This window comes from Erythrolamprus reginae, chromosome 3 (assembly GCF_031021105.1).
Source record: "Erythrolamprus reginae isolate rEryReg1 chromosome 3, rEryReg1.hap1, whole genome shotgun sequence".
NCBI lineage: Eukaryota > Metazoa > Chordata > Lepidosauria > Squamata > Dipsadidae > Erythrolamprus > Erythrolamprus reginae.
Window position 1 is genome coordinate 210,667,417 of NC_091952.1, and position 21,602 is coordinate 210,689,018.

The following is a 21,602-nucleotide window of genomic DNA, read 5'->3' on the forward strand; positions in this document are numbered from 1 at the left end:
CCTGCCACATTGCAAAGACAAACACCAACTGTCACAAATGTCATTATTTTTAAGTATGGCTTCAGATTTCAAATAGATCTTATGGATTATTTGTACAAAAAAAGAGAGAGAAAGATGAAGCCAAATGCATTATTCTAAATAAATTTATCTGATCAGAAAACAAAAGTATAAAGTTACCCTGGAGTGGAGACTGAATATCCTACAGAGGATTGATGCAGAGAGCATCAATCATTTTGTCCTGATAAAAGGAAGTGTTGCATCAAGCTATGCCATTTTATAGATGGACTAGGTCCCTATAGCATAGAAACCTCAGTTTCCTATGAGCAACCTTATTGTGCTCCTAAAACCTCAAATATGCTGACCAGCTGAAAAGCAGACATTAGTAACATCTTTAAGAAATAGCAAGTGAAAGGTTTAGCTTTTGTTATCTAAGACCCTCAGTGCAGGAATTTAACCCAAGCTATCCTGACTGATGCCTGTCCAGTCTCTGCCTAATCTAATCCAGTGAATCATAATCCCTTTGGATGATTAGTCTATCAGACTCTTCTTTTTCATGATACGCACATGCAAAATAATAAAAAGGTGGGATGCAGACAAAATAAAAGCAGGAAGAAGGGGGAATGGTTTGTTTGTTCTGTGTAAGATCTGAAATGAACTGGGTTTGGAATAGTGCAAAGTAGAAATGCATAAATCATCCTTTGAATATGTGGATTGGCCTATTTTAATCGTGAGACAAAATTTCTGAAAAACTGAGAGTTTGTTCTCACAGTTGGTTAAGCAGGAAGTCTGAATCACATCTATGTGACTATACATTAAATCAAAAGTGAAAAAAAATAACTGGAGTATTTGATAATTTCAGTTTATAACATGATAAAAACAGAAAGAAATGTCCCCTTCTAGAATCCAACGTACATCTATTCTATTAAATCTGAATAGACTTTAATTTTGGCTGCATTTTTTTACAAAAGGCATTTCTTTAGGCAGATCCTCATCATGACCAAGGAAAGTAATTAATATAAATCTAAAAGTATGATTGATGTGATTGCTTAAGATTAAAAACTGAAGTGAAGACCACACGAATATGAGAGATTATGAACATATGATCTGTTGTTAAACTATATTAGCTTTTTAAAAAATGGATCTGGAAACATAGGTAGAAGGTAAAAAAACTAAAATGAAAATAGGGATGCCATAGAAAAAGAAAATCTATCTATCTATCTATCCATCCATCCATCCATCCATCCATCCATCCATCCATCCATCCATCCATCCATCCATCCATTCGATATTTCTAAATTGCCAATCTCTCTCAAAGAGGGATTTTGCCCAGCAGTGGTTTGCTCCTGCTTCTCCAAGCTGTTAGCAGGAGGCTCCACCCACCCACCCACCCACCCACCCAGGATGCTTCTGCACATACACAGAAGCGCAGGTGGGAACCAGTAGGAATGGGTTTTAGAACTCACTACTGATTCTGGGTGGTAAACAATATAATTTATTTTTATTTATTTATTTTGTCCAATACACAATGAGGGTTTTAGTGGGTATATATCTATATACACATAGTAAAATACATGATGAAGGTTATAGAGGAGATACTCATAGTAAAATATATCTATGAAAGAATAGAAAAGAAGATGTAGTAATAGAACATATCAATGAAAGAATAGAAGAAGAGATATAGGAATAGAAGAAAGGTATAGGAGATATAGGAGAGCAATAGGACAGGGGACGGAAGGCACACTAGTGCACTCGCCCCTTACTGATCTCTTAGGAATCTGGATAATCTAAGGGTAAAGTGTTGGGGGTTTGGGGATGACACTATGGAGTCCGGTAATGAGTTCCACGCTTCGACAACTCGGTTACTGAACTCATATTTTTTACAGTCAAGTTTGGAGCGGTTAATATCAAGTTTAAATCTGTAGTGTGCTCTTATGTTGTTGTGGTTGAAGCTGAAGTAGTCACCGACAGGCAGGACGTTGCAGCATATGATCTTGTGGGCAATACTTAGATCTTGTTTAAGGCGTCTTAGTTCTAAACTTTCTAGGCCCAGGATTGAAAGTCTAGTCTCAGAGGTATTCTATTTCGAGTGGAGGAGTGAAGGGCTCTTCTGGTGAAGTATCTTTGGACATTTTTAAAGGTGTTAATGTCTGAGATGCGATATGGGTTCCAAACAGATGAGCTGTATTCGAGGATGGGTCTGGCAAAAGTTTTGTAAGCTCTGGTAAGTAGTGTGAGATTGCCAGAACAGAAGCTACATAGGATTAGGTTTACAACTCTTGAAGCCTTCTTGGCTATATTGTTGCAGTGGGCTTTGGCACTTAAATCTTTTGTTATTAGTATACCAAGGTCTTTAACCGAGTGGGGATTATCTGTGATAATTTGATTATTCAGTTCGTATTTGGAGTTCAGATTCTTCTTCCCAATGTGTAGGACAGAGCATTTGCTGGTTGAGATTTGGAGTTGCCATGTGTTAGACCACTCAGAAACAGCGTCAAGGTCTTTTTGGAGAGTAGTTGTGTTATCGGTGGTGTTGAAGAGTTTTACATCGTCGGCGAAGAGGGCACAGTTGCTTGTGATGTAATCACAAAGGTCATTGATGTAGAGAATGAAGAGCATTGGTCCCAGCACACTACCTTGGGGAACACCGCTTTTAACTGGGACGGGGGTGGATATGGTGTTTCCTATAATATAAAGCAATGTAATGAGTCACAGTGGTAGAGGGGTTAGAGTGCAGTACTGCAAGCTACTTCTGCTGCTTGCCACCTGCTTGCTATTTTGCAATTCAAATCCCATTAGGCTCAAGGTTGACTTAGCCTTCCATCTTTCTGAGGTCAGTAAAATGAGGACACAGATTGTTGGGGGCAATATGCTGATTGTGTAAACCAATAAAAATTAACATTAAAATTAAATTAGAACTAAATATTTTAAATTCTAGAAAAATAACAAACATTAAAAGTGAAAAAGAAAAAAAATCCTAAAATGGCCATTTATCGATGGTGGGATGTTTCATGAGACTAGCCAGGTGGGTGGCTTTTTGTGCCACTAACTCAAGGCTACATAGCTACGTTTTAACCCTTTTAAAAAGTATTAGAAGACAAACATAATCTACCAATGGAATTAATGGAAAATGGTTGTAAATTAAGAGGATATATAAGGTTTCTTATGACAAGCATTTGTTACTGATTTGTTACAGAGTACTACAGAAATATTTGCAATCATTCTAATGGAAAATAGGAAAAAGGATGTTTTTTGGAATGATGAAGTGAAAGAGACTAGATGACAAAGAAAAAAATCGTAGAAAATAATGTCTAGTGTCAAAATGAGAGCAGGCAAAAGATACGGAATAATGTATGTACATAGAAAAAGATATGTTTCAAAGAATACAACCAAAGAAAAGAAGAAAGTGCTAAAATTAAGAGAAATATAGAAAATGCAAACTGGTATTCATGAAATAAAAAGTTGTTTTGAAAATGGAGTGAAGAAATATAAATGAGGACTTTCCTGCAAGTGAATGGAACTTTTAAAAAAGAAATAAAACATTTAGAATGAAATTGAAGTGAGGGATTGCTAAAAGGGCTAGTTTGTATGTAAATGATAGTAATATGTCAAAGAGTAGAATTGAAACAAATGCTGAAAATACAGTATTAGTGTCCAAAAAACTCAATGAAAATATGTTTCAAATTCTATAAAATGTTGAGATATTCTAAGGCTGAGTGTTTAAAATAGTTGACTGAAAAACTGAAGAACCATTAAAATGTAGATGCCATTTACTTAAATAATAACTATAACTACAGTATGTGAATTGTTTGAAGTCCACATCTGTGCCTGATAACTAAAGTGAAAGGTAAAAGAATGAATGAGAAAACTGCAGGGATTTGTTTGATAATTATGTCTTGGAAAATGCTTTGTTAAATTTTGAATGGGAGAATTTAAAAAAATCCCAAAACTAGTGCAGTGGATCTTTATCACAAGCAAGGGATTTTCAGGGCATATTCTATTTTTGCTCTTTAGATGTCTTTGAAAAGTGTACAAATGTAAGAAAGAAATTTGATGTACCTTACTTGATTTAGACAAAGTGCATAAGCAACTAGAGCTGAGTGGGGTAACATTTTGTGTAAATGTTAGCAAGAATACAAGTCATGTTCCCACAAAGTTGAGGTGATATTGAGATTGTTACCCATGATTGGAAACATGTAAAAAAGATTTTTATGCCATATAGGAACTCGGTTTACAACTAGTAGTTGGATCAACATTGTGGATCAGTGATAGCCTAACAATAAGAAGTGAACGATACTCTGGTGTTTAGTATAAAAAATAACAAATAACATCAGATCATTATTTGTTAATGAATGCATTTCAGTTTTATCTGTCATTAAAACCTTTACATAGGTTTTAAAAAATAGGACAGTATGTCTCTTTTGAGGTGATATACTGTAGCAGCAAGGAAATGGAATTTTTTTTCTCTGTGTAGATCACATTATTGACAAGGATAGGAAAATAATTAGGAAGTGTATTCCTCCTATTTCTGTCCACATCTAATTTCTGCATTATTCTCAATCAGTCCTTTGTCTGCCTATGTAAATTGAAAAATCCAGGAACAAAATGAAGAGTAAAAGGCATTGCATTGATTTTCTTGGAATTTAACCATTCAAGGCAGCAGCAACAACAAAGTGACATTCATGATTGAAGTAACAAGGTCACAACAGGTTAAAACAGAGCCTTTTGATCTAGCATCAAAACACCAATAACACATAGGGACTTTTGTTTGTAAAATAAAAAGAAAATATAATTTTAAAGATATAAAGTTGGTTAAGTTGAACATTTTAAAAAAAGCACAACTGATGAGTAAACCAACCTTGTTTCACTGAATAGGTTATTTATGCAATATGTAGGAATAGGTAAGTGATTAATTTGATTGACATGTTAGTGCAATCGAAGTTTAATGTACTAATTTTATATTTTAAGACAATGTACAAATTGAATCTCTCATATCTTCAGAATAGGTAACCTTCCAAATTTTCCCGTAGAGTTTACACACACCACAAAAAGAAATGAATTATAAAAAAGCCAATATAAAATATCTTAGAGAAAATTGCTTGTAAAAATGTGGGAAGATGTAGTAAAAAATACAGATATTTTAGCACAAACATTTAAAAACAACTTCCAAAGGTACTAAAGAAATAGGATGAATCAATATAAAGATATCTGCAGAAAAATAAGATTCTGAGAGAAAATATATTTTTGTGGTTTGTGGACTTTATTTTGAAACCTTCTGGGTAAGCAGAGTATTATATATGTCATCTTGAGTCCTGAAAAAATGGAAGATATGCAATAAATAATTGTATTTTTAACCAGAAAGTCTTCACTATCTCTAAAGTCAATGATAAATTTAATTTAGTGAGAATGCTATGTATCCAAAGTGATGGGTGGCAGATTGGGGTCTGCAATACATTCTATTATAGTTTTTTTGCTTCTGGGGATTGGGGGGAATGATGGACTCCTGCATTTAATTTTTTTTTTTCTGTTGATACTTTGTGCTTCTATTTCCCTTAATTGCAGATTGAGTCTAGAGATGTTGGAGAGGTGTACAAGATTCGTCTAAACTGTGATGATTTGGGAGACTTTGAGGGCTGGCATTTGAAGTCTTTGCAAATTGAAGAGCTACATGCTGGTCAAGAGGTGAACTTTGACTGCAACTGCTGGTTCTCCCTTAGCCACAAATGCAAAGATATAGTGAAGGAATTTCCTGCATTGAATGAAAACCAGAAAACTTTACCAGGTAAAAAAAAAAGGGGGTGGGGAGGTAGGAATACCATGAATTAGATTTAGCTTTCCGGTTACTTTTGACTTCTTGATTTTATTATTTTCATATTGATATTTCAATTGTTAATATAATTACTTGGATTGATTTCCAAAGCTTAAAATATAGATTTCTTTTTCAGCATGCTTCATAAATGATATATTAGTTCACTAAATACATTGACTTATTTTTTTTTTTTTACAAACACATGTGTATGTCTATACATGTCTATTTATGTAAAGGAAAATAAATCAATGTATTTAGTTAAACGAATGAATAAAATGAAATCATAATAACGATAAAAGATATACATTGTATCAGCTATCCTAATCTATAAACATTATTGTCAGTTTTCAACAAAGATCAACAACAACAAGAAAAGCAACAACAACAACAAATTCCAGAAATATCTCATCTTTGTTTTTAACTTCCAATCACTAAAGTTCTCTCTGCCTTTCTTGACTCTGGGCAGTATGCAACAGAGCTAAAAAAATACCTGGCAAATAATAGCTGCCATATCTACTTATGTTGATGTCATATACAAAATCTAGTACAGAGACAATATATGAACAATGTCTGTGCTTGGATGAATAGAACCACAATGGAACTTAACATTTTTTTCACTTATTTTTCAACTTTCCATAAAAGTTAAAATAAAATGGAGGGGTGAAATAACAAATGTGTTGCACAAAAGCTTTAAATACATATGTGTACAAAATGCACATGGTAAATGCATTATGGTGGTTTTCTCATGGTCATTCCAATCATTTCTTTTAACTACCAGGGATGTTTTTTTGTTGACAATCTTGCTAGTTGGACAGCAAATTATTATAGCAATGATAAAACAATATAATATTGGCACCATTGTGCTGTTGTGAAGCCATTGGATTGGTTCTGGACTATGAATAGCTTTTTTTGATAGTGTTTCCATGTCTTCAATAGTGAGAACTACAGAGAAACATGGGCAGCAGGTGGTAGTTGCTAATTATGTTGAATTTATTGCCAGGCTTTTGAGACTGAACATTTTGTGAAGTATTTTGAGTATTATTTTTAAAGACACACATGCCTTTTCTTCATTGCAGATACCATATAAAGGTATTTATGAGCTTCAAAATACGATCCTCAAATTTAGAAGAAGCTCATATATTCTGATTTATCTGCTTCCATTAGCAGATAAAGTTTTGCTAAGATAATACAAAGGTTTGGTTCTCTTATTCTCCCCACAAATCTGCTCCAGAGGTTTTTCTAACTCATTATACTCAAGAGAAGAATAAATAAGATCTGCATGAGCTGTTTTCTTCTCACATTCATCAGATACTATGGACAGGACAATCAACTTGCACTTTTGAAGTTATCATTATTTCCTGATATCTACTGCAAACAGTGAACTTAAAATGGAGAGCTATTTAAAAAAAAACTGAGATGGATATCAATGGAGATTCTCAATCATCCAGGTCATGGTTGTCCCAAAGATGCTTTACAGAAGATAAATGAACTTTCTTTTCTTTTCCTTTGAAAATGTCCTGATTTTCATTCAAGAAGCTTTTTAAGTTCTGATTGAATGGTGGGGAAAGGAAGGACTTATATTATTTGCAGTCATCTGGTCTGTTAGCAGTCTGACGGTTGTTGAGGCCACTTGAGGGTTTATCTGATTCCTCAAGCAGGAATGGGTTGTTATTGATGCGGTAGGTCACTGTGGACTAGTAGTGGCCGCCAGATTGTCCAATTTGCACGCAACCACTCCGGTGCCAGTCCTTTGGGCGCCACAATTTTTTTTCTTTAATTTTTTTTGTATTGTCTGCTTCATGAACATGCACAGAAGCAAAATCTTGTTAAGGGACGCTCGCGCATGCAAGATTTCAGCAAAACCTCTCTCATTTCCTACATCCCTTCGTGAGATGTTGGTGCTTTTTTGCTTCGTGGACATGCATAGAAACAAAATCACACTGAGGACACACACACACATGCATAGCACAAGCATGCGTGTGAGGTGACCCAAGAAGCACATGCAGTGCACACCAGTAGTGTCCGGTAACAACAATCTGCCCCTGCCCTCAATGTTACCTGAATCAGCGTGCAAAAGGGTATGGTATTTTCTTGGTACTCCGGAAAGGATAGGGACAGTGTTGTAAACAGGTGATACAATGCATCATACTCCTTCCCTTTTGTTGAGAGAGGCTGTTCAGTTTGAATAAAGATGGCCTCTTTGACCCCTCTTTAACACCAATAGCCCTCTCTGCTCAGAATATAGCTATCTGGACAATTGTCCTGAATCTATGGCCATTCTGGACAGAAAAGGTAGTTAGAACACTTAATCAGTGCAATGACTTGCTTCCAGAAGTTGTGGGTGTTCCAACCCTGGAGGTTTTAAAGAATAAATTGGATAACCATTAGTTTGAAATGTCATAGGGTTTCTGTTTGAGCATAGGGTTAGACTAGAATTAGGTCCCACAGAGTTGGCCTTCTCTGGGTCCTGTTGACTAAACAATGCCGTCTGGCAGGACCCAGGGGAAGAGCCTTTTCTGTGGCAGCCTCGGCCCTCTGGAATCAACTCCCCCCCAGGGATTAGGATTGCCCCCAACCTCCTTTCCTTTCAAAAGCTCCTGAAGACTCACCTATATCGCCAGGCATGGGGAAACTGATATACCCTAGCTATTATGGTTTTATGTATGGTCTGTTAGGTTGTGTGATTGTTTTTTCTTTTTATAATAAGGGTTTTAAATTGTTTTTTTAATATTGGATTTGTACATAGTGTATTGTTGTTGTGAGCCGCTCCGAGTCCTCGGAGAGGGACGGCATACAAATCTAATAAATTATTATTATTATTATTATTATTATTATTATTATTATTATTATTATTATTAATAATAATAATATTATTATTATTATAAACATAGAAACATAGAAGACTGACAGCAGAAAAAGACCTCATGATCTATCTAGTCTGCCCTTATACTATTTTCTGTATTTTATCTTAGGATGGATATATGTTTATCGCAGGCATGTTTAAATTCAGTTACTGTGGATTTATCAACCGCGTCTGCTGGAACTTTGTTCCAAGGATCTGCTACTCTTTCAGTAAAATAAAATTTTCTCATGTTGCTTTTGATCTTTCCCCCAATATTATTATTATTATTATTATTATTATTATTATTATTATTATTATTATCATCCCTCTAAGCTCCTTTTCAGTTCTGTTATTCTGAACAGCCCTCTCTCAACAGAAGGGGAGAGATACAAAGCCACCTATCATCTGTCCTGTTACAGTCTCAAGAAGATTTTACGCTCATTTGTACTCTGATTCAGGTGACCGTGGGGGTACAAATAAACCCCCAAGAGCCTCAATGACTTTCAGAGATATAACGATTGACATTCAGAGTCCTAATGTCTAGATGACTGCAAAGAATATTAATACTTCAATTCCCCATTGTTCAGTCAAAACTGAATAAGCTTCTTAATAAGAAATGAAACATTTTCAAGGAAAAAACCTAGATGTTGGGATATCTAAAATAGATAAACAATGGGAAAAACTCAGTACCACAGATATACAGGGACAGTAATTTAGTAATAACTAAACCTTATGGTTTAGAGAAGAACAGAAAAGTTACTATGTACAATATGGGATATTTCACAGAGAAACCATAGTAAGAGTTTCATCAATCATTCAGTCTCAAAGATACCAACAACTAGGAAACTTTAAGTTACAAAAAAGACAAAATCACTAATATTTTGGATGGAGGAAAATGAGATTGTAGGATTATTTGCTTAACTTCAGATCTCTTAACCATTTGTTGGAGGGAAGCAATTTTATATTGTACAATAATTTTCTTATCATTATTTCTTCATTTCAAAATGTATGTTCTATATGTAGTTAAAGTAAGCCCTCTTATTTTGATGGCAATATTTAGCTACTATTCCAATCTGTGACACTCACAATTTTATTCAAATTATATACTATATTTGAATTAAAGATCTCTGCTTTCTTAATGTGTTTTTTTTAATTTAACAAAGCATATTTTATAAGCACATTGAAATAGATATGTTTTTTATATTTGTGCATATAGATTACAGCAGCGCAATGCAATGAGCACTGTTCATCTAACATTGCTTCTTTTTGCAGTACATAAATATATAGTCTCTGTATTTACTGGAGATCTCTGGGGATCAGAAACCTTTGCAAGTGTTTATATAACAGTTTATGGTGAACGTGGAGATACAGGTGTACGGAAACTTCAAGATTCCTTTACTGAAGGAGAAAAATTTCAAAGGAACAAGGTAAAGGAGAAAACACCAATATTATTTAAGAATAGAATAGAATAGAATAGAATTTTTATTATCCAAGTGTGATTGAACACACAAGGAATTTGTCTTGGTGCATATACTTTCAGTGTATATAAAAGAAAAGATACGTTTGTCAAGAATCATTAAGGTACAACACTTAATGACAGTCTGTGTACAAATAAGCGGTCAAATCATATTAATAGTAGTGCAGACTTTGACAGTTTTGAAAGATATCACTTGGGAAAAAACTATTATTGTGTCTAGTTTTATTTATTTATTATTTATTATTTCTATTTCTAGGCTGCCCTTCTCCAGAGACTCAGGGCGGCAAGTTATTCGTACACAGACTGTCATTTAGTGTTGTACTTTAATGATTCTTGTGCAGTGTTCTATAGCATCATTTTGAGGGTAGGAGTTGGAACAGTTTATATTCAGAATGTGAGGGTCTGCAAATATTTTCACAGCCCTCTTTTTGACTTGTGCAGTATGAGGTTCCCAATGGAAGGTAGTATGAGGCAACAATAATCAAAATATAATAACAAATATTTGAAGAAAGCATTAGCCTCTCATTTTCATGTAATTACTTTGTAGTTTGTTACATGCAGAAGAGCAAACATTTCTTTCTTCCTGTTATAGGCTGGGCAGGGTTATTACATAGCCATCAAGCATCATTTTCAAAGGAAAAGATATCATGAAGTGACAGAGCAAAAGAAAGGAAACCAATCAACTTTGTGCTGGCCATGTTGAACATGGCACCACGCAACCAAAGCTAATAATGTGTGGGGAGTTTGTCACAAGCTTTGATGAGTTTAATGAATGGATCCAACTCAAAAGAGCTCTTCAGATTACTTTCATGTCTAATTAGCCCAGCCAAGCAAAAGAAATCTTTACTTTCAATTCGAAGTAGCATTCCCTTGCAAAGGTTACTTACAACTGAGTAGCCATTTTCTGTCCTCTGTTATTTCTCTTCCAGTCTCCCTTCTCTCAAAAGGCAGCAGGGGAAATGACAGACTTGAAATGATTCCAACACTTTAGTTATTTTCCTATGAAAAACCATTGCAAAATAAAGTATTCTGTACTATCACTCTTTACTACATATAAAGGTTTTTTTTTCTTTTTTTGAAGTCTTACCTTGTTACGTGTGTGTAGATTAGCATGTCAACTAAATGCAAATGTTGCGAGTTCAATGTTATCCTTTCTTCCTATTTAAGGATTGGAAAGGAATAATTATGTTGACTGGCATATTCTCTCCTAACCTGTCAATCTTTTGCTCTGTCTGGCAGATGATTTATCACCCTTTTTCTTCAGCTTTTTGTGAAAACTGACTGTATTAGGTAGTTTTCCTCTCCCAATGTTCCCTGGTCTTCCTTCCTGAACTTTCAAGCCCCCCTTTCAACTCCCTGCTCAAAGTTCTTTGAATTGCTTCAAGCAGCTTGCCCTGGGATCTCTTAGAACTAATAACAATCCTTTCATAAGAATTCCCATAACAGCTCACTGGGCTTTCTTTGTTGCTTGTTTTAATCAACACATTACACCCACTAATATTCCCTAGATGCTTCTTCAGTTGCACACATCTATCAACTGCCTCTCAAAGTTCCTCTTCTTCTTACCTTTTTGACACTCTACCTTTTGCCAGTTCAAAAGCATCCCCTCTCTTGTCTTGTGGCAAAATACTATCCATGTAAAACTATGGTATGCTCAGTTTCTATTTGTCTGCTAATAAGAACACACTGTTTAGGTACCACCATAACAGATGGATCAAGGAACAGAAGTTTTTGCAGGCTATTACATGGGGAAAGGTTTGACTACATCAGGAAAAGCAACTTCTAGATTTGCCTTTGATGATGTCAGAAAAATCTGTCTTCCCAACCTAATGCATCCAAATTGAGTAGACTAAAATTTCTAAAATTCTTAACTGGCAAACCAGTAAATATTTATGAAACTCATCAATCTACACAGCATTGATTGAACTGTATTTCACACACTTATTTCATACACACAAAATATATATATTCACATTCATATATATTCCTTACTAAATAGTTTCATCTTTCTATGCATCCATATTTTGTTTTGGGTTTTTTTCTATTTTGCACAGAATAATCATCTCCCAAGTTCTGCCTTATTTCATACTTCCCTTTCCAACTCACATCTCTTCTCCTATAACTTTTCTTCTAGTAATGAAACAATAGGTTTGCTCTTCTATGTGTACCAGAATTATGGGTGAGATCATCCGTGCACAGGGGGTGAGCTGTAATCAGTATGCTGATGATACTCAGCTATACATCTCCACCCCATGTCCACTCAGTGAAGCAGTGGAAGTGATGTGCTAGTGTCTAGAGGCTGTTAGGGTCTGGATGGATGCTAACAGGCTCAAACTCAACTCCGACAAGATGGAATGGCTGTGGCTGCTATCTTCCAAGGACACTTCTATATGTCTGTCCATCACCTGGGGGGTGTGTGTGTGAACTTTTGACCCCCTCACAGAGGGTCCACAACTTGGGCATCCTCCTCAATCCACGGCTAACTTTAGAACATCATCTCTTGACTGTGGCGAGGGGGCGTTTGCCCAGGTTCGCCGGGTGCACGAGTTGCAGCCCTGTTTGGATAGGGAGTCTCTACTCACAATCACTCATACCCTCGAGGTTTTACTAATGCAATGCTCTCTACATGGGGCTACCTTTGAAGAGCGTTTGGAAACTGCAAATTATGCAGAACGCAGCCGCGCGAGCAGTCATGGGTTTGCCCAGACATGCACATATCTCTCCAACACTTCGCGGACTGCATTGGCTGCCAATTGGTTTCCGGATGCAATTCAAAGGGTTGGTTATGACCTATAAAGCCCTGCATGGCATCGGGTCTACTGGACCGCTTTCTGCTGCATGAATCCCAGGAACCACTCAGGTCACACAGAGTCGGCCTTCTCCAGGTTCTCAGACACCAAAAAGAGCACACAGAGTTGGCCTCCTCCAGATCCCATCGACTAAACAAGGTAGATTGGCAGGATTGCAGAGGAGTGCCTTCTCTGTGGCTGCCCTGGCTCTATTGAACCAACTACCCCTCCCCGATGTCTGTACTGCTCCCCCCTACTGGCCTTCCGCAAGGACAGAATGACCTGGCTTTGCGGCAGGCCTGGAGGCCATAAATTGTCTATCTTTCATGGCCAAATTTAATTTTATGAATGGTGTGCATGCATAAGATTTGACTGGTTTTTATATAAATGGGTTTTATTGTGGTTAGTTTTTTAGAGATTATTTTCGATTTCTTTTTATTATTTGTATTCTATTATATTATGTTGTAAGCCACACTGAGTCCTTCGGGATTGGAAAGCACAGAAGTCTAAATAGATAGATGATAGATAGATAGATAGATAGATAGATAGATAGATAGATAGATAGATAGATACGTAAGTATGTAAGTAAGTAAGTAACTTACTTGCTGTGGCGAGGGGGGCGTTTGCCCGGGTTCGCCTGGTACACCAGTTGCGGCCCTACTTGGACAGGGAGTCTTTGCTCACAGTTACTCATGCCCTTATCATCTCGAGGTTCAACTACTGCAATGCTCTCTACATGGGGCTTCCTTTGAAGATTGTTCAGAAACTTCGACTTGCCCAAAATGCAGCCGCGTGAGCAGCCTTGGTCCTTCCAAGAAATGCCCACATCTCACCATAACTCCATGGACTGCATTGGCTACCAATCTGTTTCCGGACACAATTCAAAGTGCTGGTTATGACCTATAAAGTCCTACATGGCATAGGACCAAACTATCTCCAAGACCGCCTTCTGCCGCATGAATCCCAGCGACCAGTGAGGTCCCATAGAGTTGGTCTCCTTAGGGTCCCATCGACCAAACAATGTTGGCTGGCGGGACCTAGGGGAAGAGCCTTCTCTGTGGGGGCCCCACCACTTTGGAATCAGCTCTCCCTGGAGATTTGTACTGCCCCCACCCTCCTCGACTTCTGCAAAAGTCTTAAGATTTATTTATGCCACCAGGCTTGGAGCCACTAGACTCTTGCCCCCTGGCCGATGAATGTATTGAGAGAATGAGAATAACTGTTTTTTATGGGGTTTGGGTTTTTTAGATTTTAAATTTAATTAATTGGATTTAAGATGGTAATTATTGTTCTATTCTATGTTGTAAGCTGCCCATAGTCCTTGGAGAGGGGCGACATAAAAGTCCAATAAATAAATAAATAAATGCAATCTTTCAGATTTCAGTAATTTATTTTGTTGGATTGATCTATTTTGCATAAGGAGTTACTTACCTACAATTCCTTTGAGGAGTTGCACCTAATATTAATTGTTAAGATGAAATTTCTGTCAAAGGTTTAAATGTAGAATCTTAATTGATATGATTGAAGAATCAATATTTAGAATTATATTCATATTTTTATGAGGAACACATTTTGCATGTAACTCAATTTCACTTTTTACAGGTAGATTCCTTTTTAATAGAAGCAGTCTCCTTGAGCCATTTAAAAAAGATAGTTGTAGGACATGACGGAGAAGGCTATGGTGCTGGAATATACTTAAAAATGGTAACCATTAAGAAATCAGAAAATTCTGAGAAAGAATGGGTGTTTCCATGCTGGAACTGGCTAGATACTAATATGGGAATTTGTGACACTGTTTGTGAGATTAAAACGATAGGTAGGTCCTTTTATTTGCTAATTAAATTGATTATATTTTGCCTTCTGATTTGGCTAAATATGCATACAATATTGATATCTATAGTTTATTTACAAGACTCAAAAATAACAATGGATTTTAAATAGTTAGAAATCCCAAAAATTGTACAATAACAACCTTGATTGTCAATTCTGAGATATGACTATTTTATTTTTCCATTGTGTCAAATGAGCTTTCCTTCCTTAAGTCAATGTTGGTAGCCATAATTTTATAAAGAATTGTGTCACATACAACATGTTCCTATTTATGTCCTGATTTGTTAGTGCCATCTGTCATTATTATTATACTAAATTCTGTTTGCCGATTATACAGTTTGAGAAACATGGCTTACTTGGAAGAGAACAATAAATTAGGACACTAAAGAATGGCTTAATAATTATCTTTAGGAAAGAGGCTGAGACCTAATTGACATCAATTAAAAATTCTAAATCTGAGACTTGAGCTTAATAAAATGAGAATTACATATTAAATCTTTAAAGTATCACTGTTTATTTATATTAATGAGGTGTTATTCATGAATTGTTGTCATGGTTATAGCAAAAGGAACTCATAATTGTTCTATAATTCTGGAAAAATGAAGCTCTGTGTTTAAGTTTTATTGATAACAAATTAAGAAACTGAATAATTCTTTGAGATCAGTGGAATTTATGAATTATGTAGTAATAATTGTTATTATTATTGCTTTACTTTCTATTAAGGTAAAAGAAGGATCTCCTCTTCAAGATATTCTCCAATTAATCAGCAGATATCAGGTTTATGGATAATGGATATTACTGGATCTGACATAAATACTGAAACTAATCCAATGCATTTTACTTTCAACTTCTATGGAGATAAAGGTCACAAAAAGTTGGCACTGCAACTTTTAGGAAAGACAACACAAATCAAAGTAATGTGCCTTTTATTTTAAGGAAAAATAAAGAACCAATCATGGATTAAAAAAAGAAATCATGTATAAATTTTGATATAGGTGTATTGCTTCTGCATCTGGGGCTTGATAAAGCAGAAAAATGATGGTTTAAAAAACTGAAACTGCTCTATATACTAACATTAAATCCTGCAACGATTTCTTTGGAGGTAATTCCTCTGAGAAATAATCTTTTTTAGGCAATGACCTCAAAAATGTTGGCATGTGAAATGATGAGTTATTAAAAATAACAGTGACACAGTTTCAATGAAGCCACATTTGTTTTTCACATTTCAGGATATAGTGGGATAAAGTCAAAGTTCTGGTCATTGTTTTATTGGATGCACAGGTTTCTTCTACTGTTGAATTCATGTAAATTTTCTTCTATTGCAGTGTTGAAAGCAGCACTCTGTACAATGTTAGATACTTTTATATAGCAAATTCAGAGCAATACAGATTCAGGGGCATTGTGTAAGATTAAAATAAGATCCTAAGTTAATACTCTATCTAATTTAATTCTCTTTTCCTATAGAAAAGAAAAATGAAAAGGAATGCTATGGCAGATAGGAGAAATGACAATTTTTTTCCCATTCTGACAACTATCTAAGAATGTTGGTTAATAAATATTACATTTCACCTATTTCATTTTTAATGTATACCATGGATATAATGTATATATATTAAATTTATACAGTTAATATCCATAAAATAGACATGTGAATCAATATGAAATATTTTTTCAGGATTTTAATATCTACTTCAAGTGTCTGAAAAAGTACTTTTCCCCCCCTACAGTTCTTTTTTTATATAGTTCTAGGTCTAGGCAGTAGCTTGAAATTATTGGCACCTGAAATAAACTATACTATAGATAAATCAAAGCTTTAATTGTACTATTTTGATTTTATTTCCCCAAATAAATAGGATGAATTGACAAATATTGGATCGCTTTTCAAGATTCAAATATCCACTGACCATTCTCAACTAAAGGAGTCCTGGCATATGGACATGTTGCATATGAAGCGTACAGATACCAAACAAGAGATGTGGTTAAATGTTGATTATTGGTTTAAACTCAGTGAACACACCTATGTTGAACTGCCAGCATTGTTTGCAGACCATGATCCTTTGCCTGGTAAGATAATTTTGCTTTTTTTAAACAAAAGCTTAAAACCTTTGATAATGTTGCATACTGACTGAATATATAGCAATAGCATTTAGACATATACCACTTCATAGTTCTTTTATAGGCGTCTGAGTAAAATGATGGCTGTCACAAATCCCTGAAGTTTTCTTGGAAAATTTTTCAGAAATGGTTTGTCATTGGCTTCTTCCTAGGCCTGAAAGGAATGACTGGCCCAAAGGCACCCAATTGGCTTCATGCCTAAGGCAGGACTAAAACTCACCATCTCCTGGTTTGTATTCCTGGTATTTAACCACTACATCAATCTGATTCTCTACACATATTATAATGTTATCTTTATGCCATGAATTCAAAGGCCAAGCCATAAAACAAATGTCTTGTTGTAATGCTCGTAAAAATCAGATGCTGAAAACAATGCTTTTCAAAATACAGTGATACCTCGTCTTACAAATGCCTCGTCATACAAACTTTTCGAGATACAAACACGGGGTTTAAGATTTTTTTGCCTCTTCTTACAAACTATTTTCACCTTACAAACCCACCACCACCGCCGCTGAGATGCCCCGCCTCCAGACTTCAGTTGCCTGCGAAGCACCCATTTTTGCGCTGCTGGGATTCCCCTGAGGCTCCCTTCCATGGGAAACCTCACCTCTGGACTTCAGTGTTTTTGTGATGCTGCAGGGGAATCCCAGCAGCGCAAAAATAGGCACTTCGCTGGCAACGGAAGTCCGGAGGTGGGGTTTCCCATGGAAGGGAGCTTCAGGGGAATCCCAGCAGCGCAAAAACGGGCGCTTTGGCTGGCAAAAGGGGTGAATTTTGGGCTTGCATGCATTAATCGCTTTTCCATTGATTCCTATGGAAAACATTGTTTCGTTTTACAAACTTTTCACCTTAAGAACCTCATCCCGGAACCAATTAAGTTTGTAAGACAAGGTATCACTGTAACTAACTTTTTTTTGTCTTGCAACAACCAAAATGTCATTCTGAGAACAAGACATATAGGGTATGCCCAGCCTAAACCTAAAGCATTTTAGCAGGGAAGTCATATTCTTCCAATTCAATAATGTAATATTTCATGTTACATCTATCGTAAAAGCCATAATGGCACAGTGGTTAGAATGCAGTACTGCAGGTTACTTCTGCTGACAACCGGTTGACTGCAATTTGGCTGTTCGAATCTCACCGGCTCAAGGTTGACTCAGCCTTCCATCCTTCTGAAGTCTGGGTAAAATGAAGATCCAGATTGCTGGAGGTAATATGCTGACTCTCTAAAACCACTTAGGTTGTGGGACACTATATAACTGTGAAGCGGTATATAAATCTAAGTGCTATTGCTATTGCTCTGATGATAAATCTGTCAGATCTACCTATCCAAAACATTTATTTCCTGATACAAATGTTATAAAGCTGATATTGGAAATCTCAGACTTTACTTTCAAGATTAATCTTGAAGACTATTTATTTCAACCCATATCTGGCTGCAAAAAAAAAAAATCCAGAAACATTCCCAACAGCTGTCTAATTTCTGATTGAAGATTCTAAAAGAGAAAGGGCTCATCATTCTCCAAATGCAGGTTGGAACTTTATTTTATAGACCATTTGAAGCAAGCAATCTCATAAACCAAAAGAATTTTTTTAAAAAAATCCTGGTTCCACTTCCATGAGTACATTGCCCATCCATTTTCTCCATTATGGTTCTTTTTTTTTTGCAGCCCTTAAGTCACCCCATTATCCTTTCCAAATATTTAATGCTTATACTTGCCACCTAAAAGTTCCCACTATTGTCCCGTGTGCTAAACTGCTGCTGTTCATGATATTCAGTCACAATATTTTCTCATGTAATTTATTGATAACAGGCTATGATTAACAATAATATCTTTTCATGATGTACATCATGATCAGTGGTATGTAAAAATATAACCATTAAGTTGGGTCAGACTCCATCATGTTTTAATTTTGCAGTGCCAGTGACATATTTCTTTCCCCCCAAAAAATCCACACTTACTAATAAAATGATTCACAAAATACCACAACTTTTAAACTTATCCCTCAAGGAAGAAAATCAGAAACCTTGAAAAAAGTTGTCCAAAATATAATTATTTGAAAATAAATTCTACTGTGACATAGAGAAAAAACATTTTGAATCTTCTACCCATATATTCTTATTCTACTTGTACCGCTGTTGTACCCTGAGTCCTTCGGGGTTGGTCAGCATAGAAGTCAAACAAACAAACAAATAATGAAAAGTCAGTACATTCAACTTAGTGGAATATTCCTAGATAAAAAGTCTAAATTAAAATGACCAATTTTGTTTTTACTTGTTTACCTTAGCAACTATATATATTCCACACTTGAGACATTTTGAATTGCTTTTCAAAGTTTAAATATTATGAATTTGAAATTTAAAATGTGACAAATGTAGTGTATGCTGAAGATAATCTGTAATTAGAAATAATATTGCTGTGAGCCGCCCCGAGTCTTCAGAGAGGGGCGGCATACAAATCTAATTAATAATAACAATAACAATAACAATAACAATAACAATAACAATAACAATAACAATAACAATAACAATAACAATAACAATAACAATAACAATAACAATAACAATAACAATAACAATAACAATAACAATAACAATAACAATAACAATAACAATAACAATAACAACAACAACAACAACAACAACAACAACAACAATAATAATAATAATATCGACATCGCAATCCCAGGAGACAGCAGAATTGAGGAGAAGCAGCTAGAGAAATTAGTGAAATACGAAGATCTAAAAATCGAGCTGCAACGACTCTGGCATAAGCCAGTGAAGGTGGTCCCAGTGGTACTTGGCACGCTGGGCGCAGTACCAAAGGATCTCAGGGGACATTTGAAAACCATCGGAATTGACAAAATCTCCATCTGCTACATCACGCAGTCCTAGGTGCTTGGGAAGCGCCCGACTGGTGATGAAATACGAAATCCAGCATAGTGATCTCATTTGCTGTGTTGTACTGACATAATAATAATAATAATAATAATAATAATAATAATAATAATAATAATAATAATATTCAATCCCTATTGCATTGTATTCTCCAGTTTTCCCCAAATATGTACCGTATTACAAAAAAGCAGGGAAAATGAAATGTGAAAATTAGTTTATTGAAACTGAAAAACATCTGATGACAGAGTTTAGATCTTTCACCAGAAATCTATTTTTCTACACATCCAATTAAAAAGAAATAATCTGCTGAAGAAACACACTGAAATTTGGCATGGGATATGTATGTAACAGCTTTTAATTTTGTGCACATCCTGGAGTGCATATCTCTAAAATGTGCTTTGTGCTGTGGCTTGCTTGCATAGCATTAGAAATACCAAAGTTCATATTGACTGATTTCCCGCTCCCCTCCCCTGGTAAATGGAATGGAAAACTTTCTTCTTCTCGGCCTCTGCTTTTGCAGCAGGAAAACCAGATAGTTCTTGTTACCAAGAGTGAAGTTTAATGAGAATGTCTTTGTACTATGTCTTTGTACTGGACAGAGAGAATAGATATTGCACCAGTGCACAGCAGAAATGGGTTCTTCCCAGTTTGGACCAGTTCGCCCAAGCCAATAGCAATACACTGGTGATGTCAAAGTGTTGGTTATGACCTATAAAGCCCTTCATGGCATCGGACCAGAATATCTCCAGGACCGCCTTCTGCTGCACAAATCCCAGTGACCAGTTACGTCCCACATGGTTGACCTTCTCCAGGTCCCATCGACTAAACAATGTCATCTGGCAGGACCCAAGGGAAGAGCCTTCTCTGTGGCGGCCCCGACCCTCTGGAACCAGCTCCCCCCGAGATTAGGATTGCCTGCACACTCCTTGCCTTTCGTAATCTCCTTAAAACCCACCTCTGCCGTCAGGCATGGGGGAATTGAAACATCTCCCGCAAGCCTATATAGTTTATGCATGGTATGTTTGTGCCTATGTCTTGTTTTTTAAATAAGGAGTTTTTAGATATTTTTAAATATTAGATTAGTTGTACATTGTTTTTATTATTGCTGTGAGCTGGCCAGAGTCTACGGAGAGGGGAGGAAAATAGATAGATAGATAGATAGATAGATAGATAGATAGATAGATAGATAGATAGATAGATAGATAAATAAATAAATAAATAAATAAATAAATAAATAAATAAATAAAGTCACGATGATATAACAGTACCGGTTCAGTTGTTGCTGGTCCATGGGCACCACCATATTTTTTTTGAAATTTAAAAAATTGTTTTAATTTTTTAAAAATCTTTTTCTTCTGATCAGGCATGGAAGCCAAGTTTCTGTCACTGTGCATGCGGTCGCCATCTTGGTTTTGTCTCAACTGATTAGAAAGGAAGCAAGTTTATCAATTCAAAGAAAGAAGTCCTGCAGCAGAAACATAGTTTTTAAATTTGATTTAATTTGATTTTGTTATATAAAATAATTTTTATTTACATATAGACAATACAAACACACACTACATATAGAAAAAGACAAAAATACAATATACATCCCCTCCCCCCCCTTTGGCTGACTCATCGACAGCCTCCTTTTATATTCTTATACGTTATTGTTACCCTTGGTTTTATCTGTGATATGTGATCTAAAGTTTAATTTCTTACTCTATAGCTTATATAAACATGGTAGGTAAAGAAAAAGTTGTATTTAAGTCTTTAACAATTTTTAACTTAATTTGTTCCTTATCACGCAGCACTACTAGTATTTGTTCTTTTATTCAACCATATATAGAAATCTTTCCAGATCT

General features: G+C 35.7%; 1 protein-coding gene across 2 annotated transcripts in view; it reads left to right on the top strand.

Moving 5' to 3' along the window:
* The window catches only part of RP1 (RP1 axonemal microtubule associated), a 210,839-nt gene that overhangs the window by 123,853 nt on the left and 65,384 nt on the right, over positions 1 to 21,602 (top strand). For both annotated transcript variants that reach the window (XM_070747755.1, XM_070747756.1), the window contains exons 33-37: positions 5,560 to 5,779; positions 9,921 to 10,075; positions 14,517 to 14,730; positions 15,468 to 15,658; positions 16,598 to 16,808. In XM_070747755.1, coding sequence (XP_070603856.1) covers positions 5,560 to 5,779; positions 9,921 to 10,075; positions 14,517 to 14,730; positions 15,468 to 15,658; positions 16,598 to 16,808 — 991 coding nt within the window. The remainder of the gene's footprint in view (positions 1 to 5,559; positions 5,780 to 9,920; positions 10,076 to 14,516; positions 14,731 to 15,467; positions 15,659 to 16,597; positions 16,809 to 21,602) is intronic.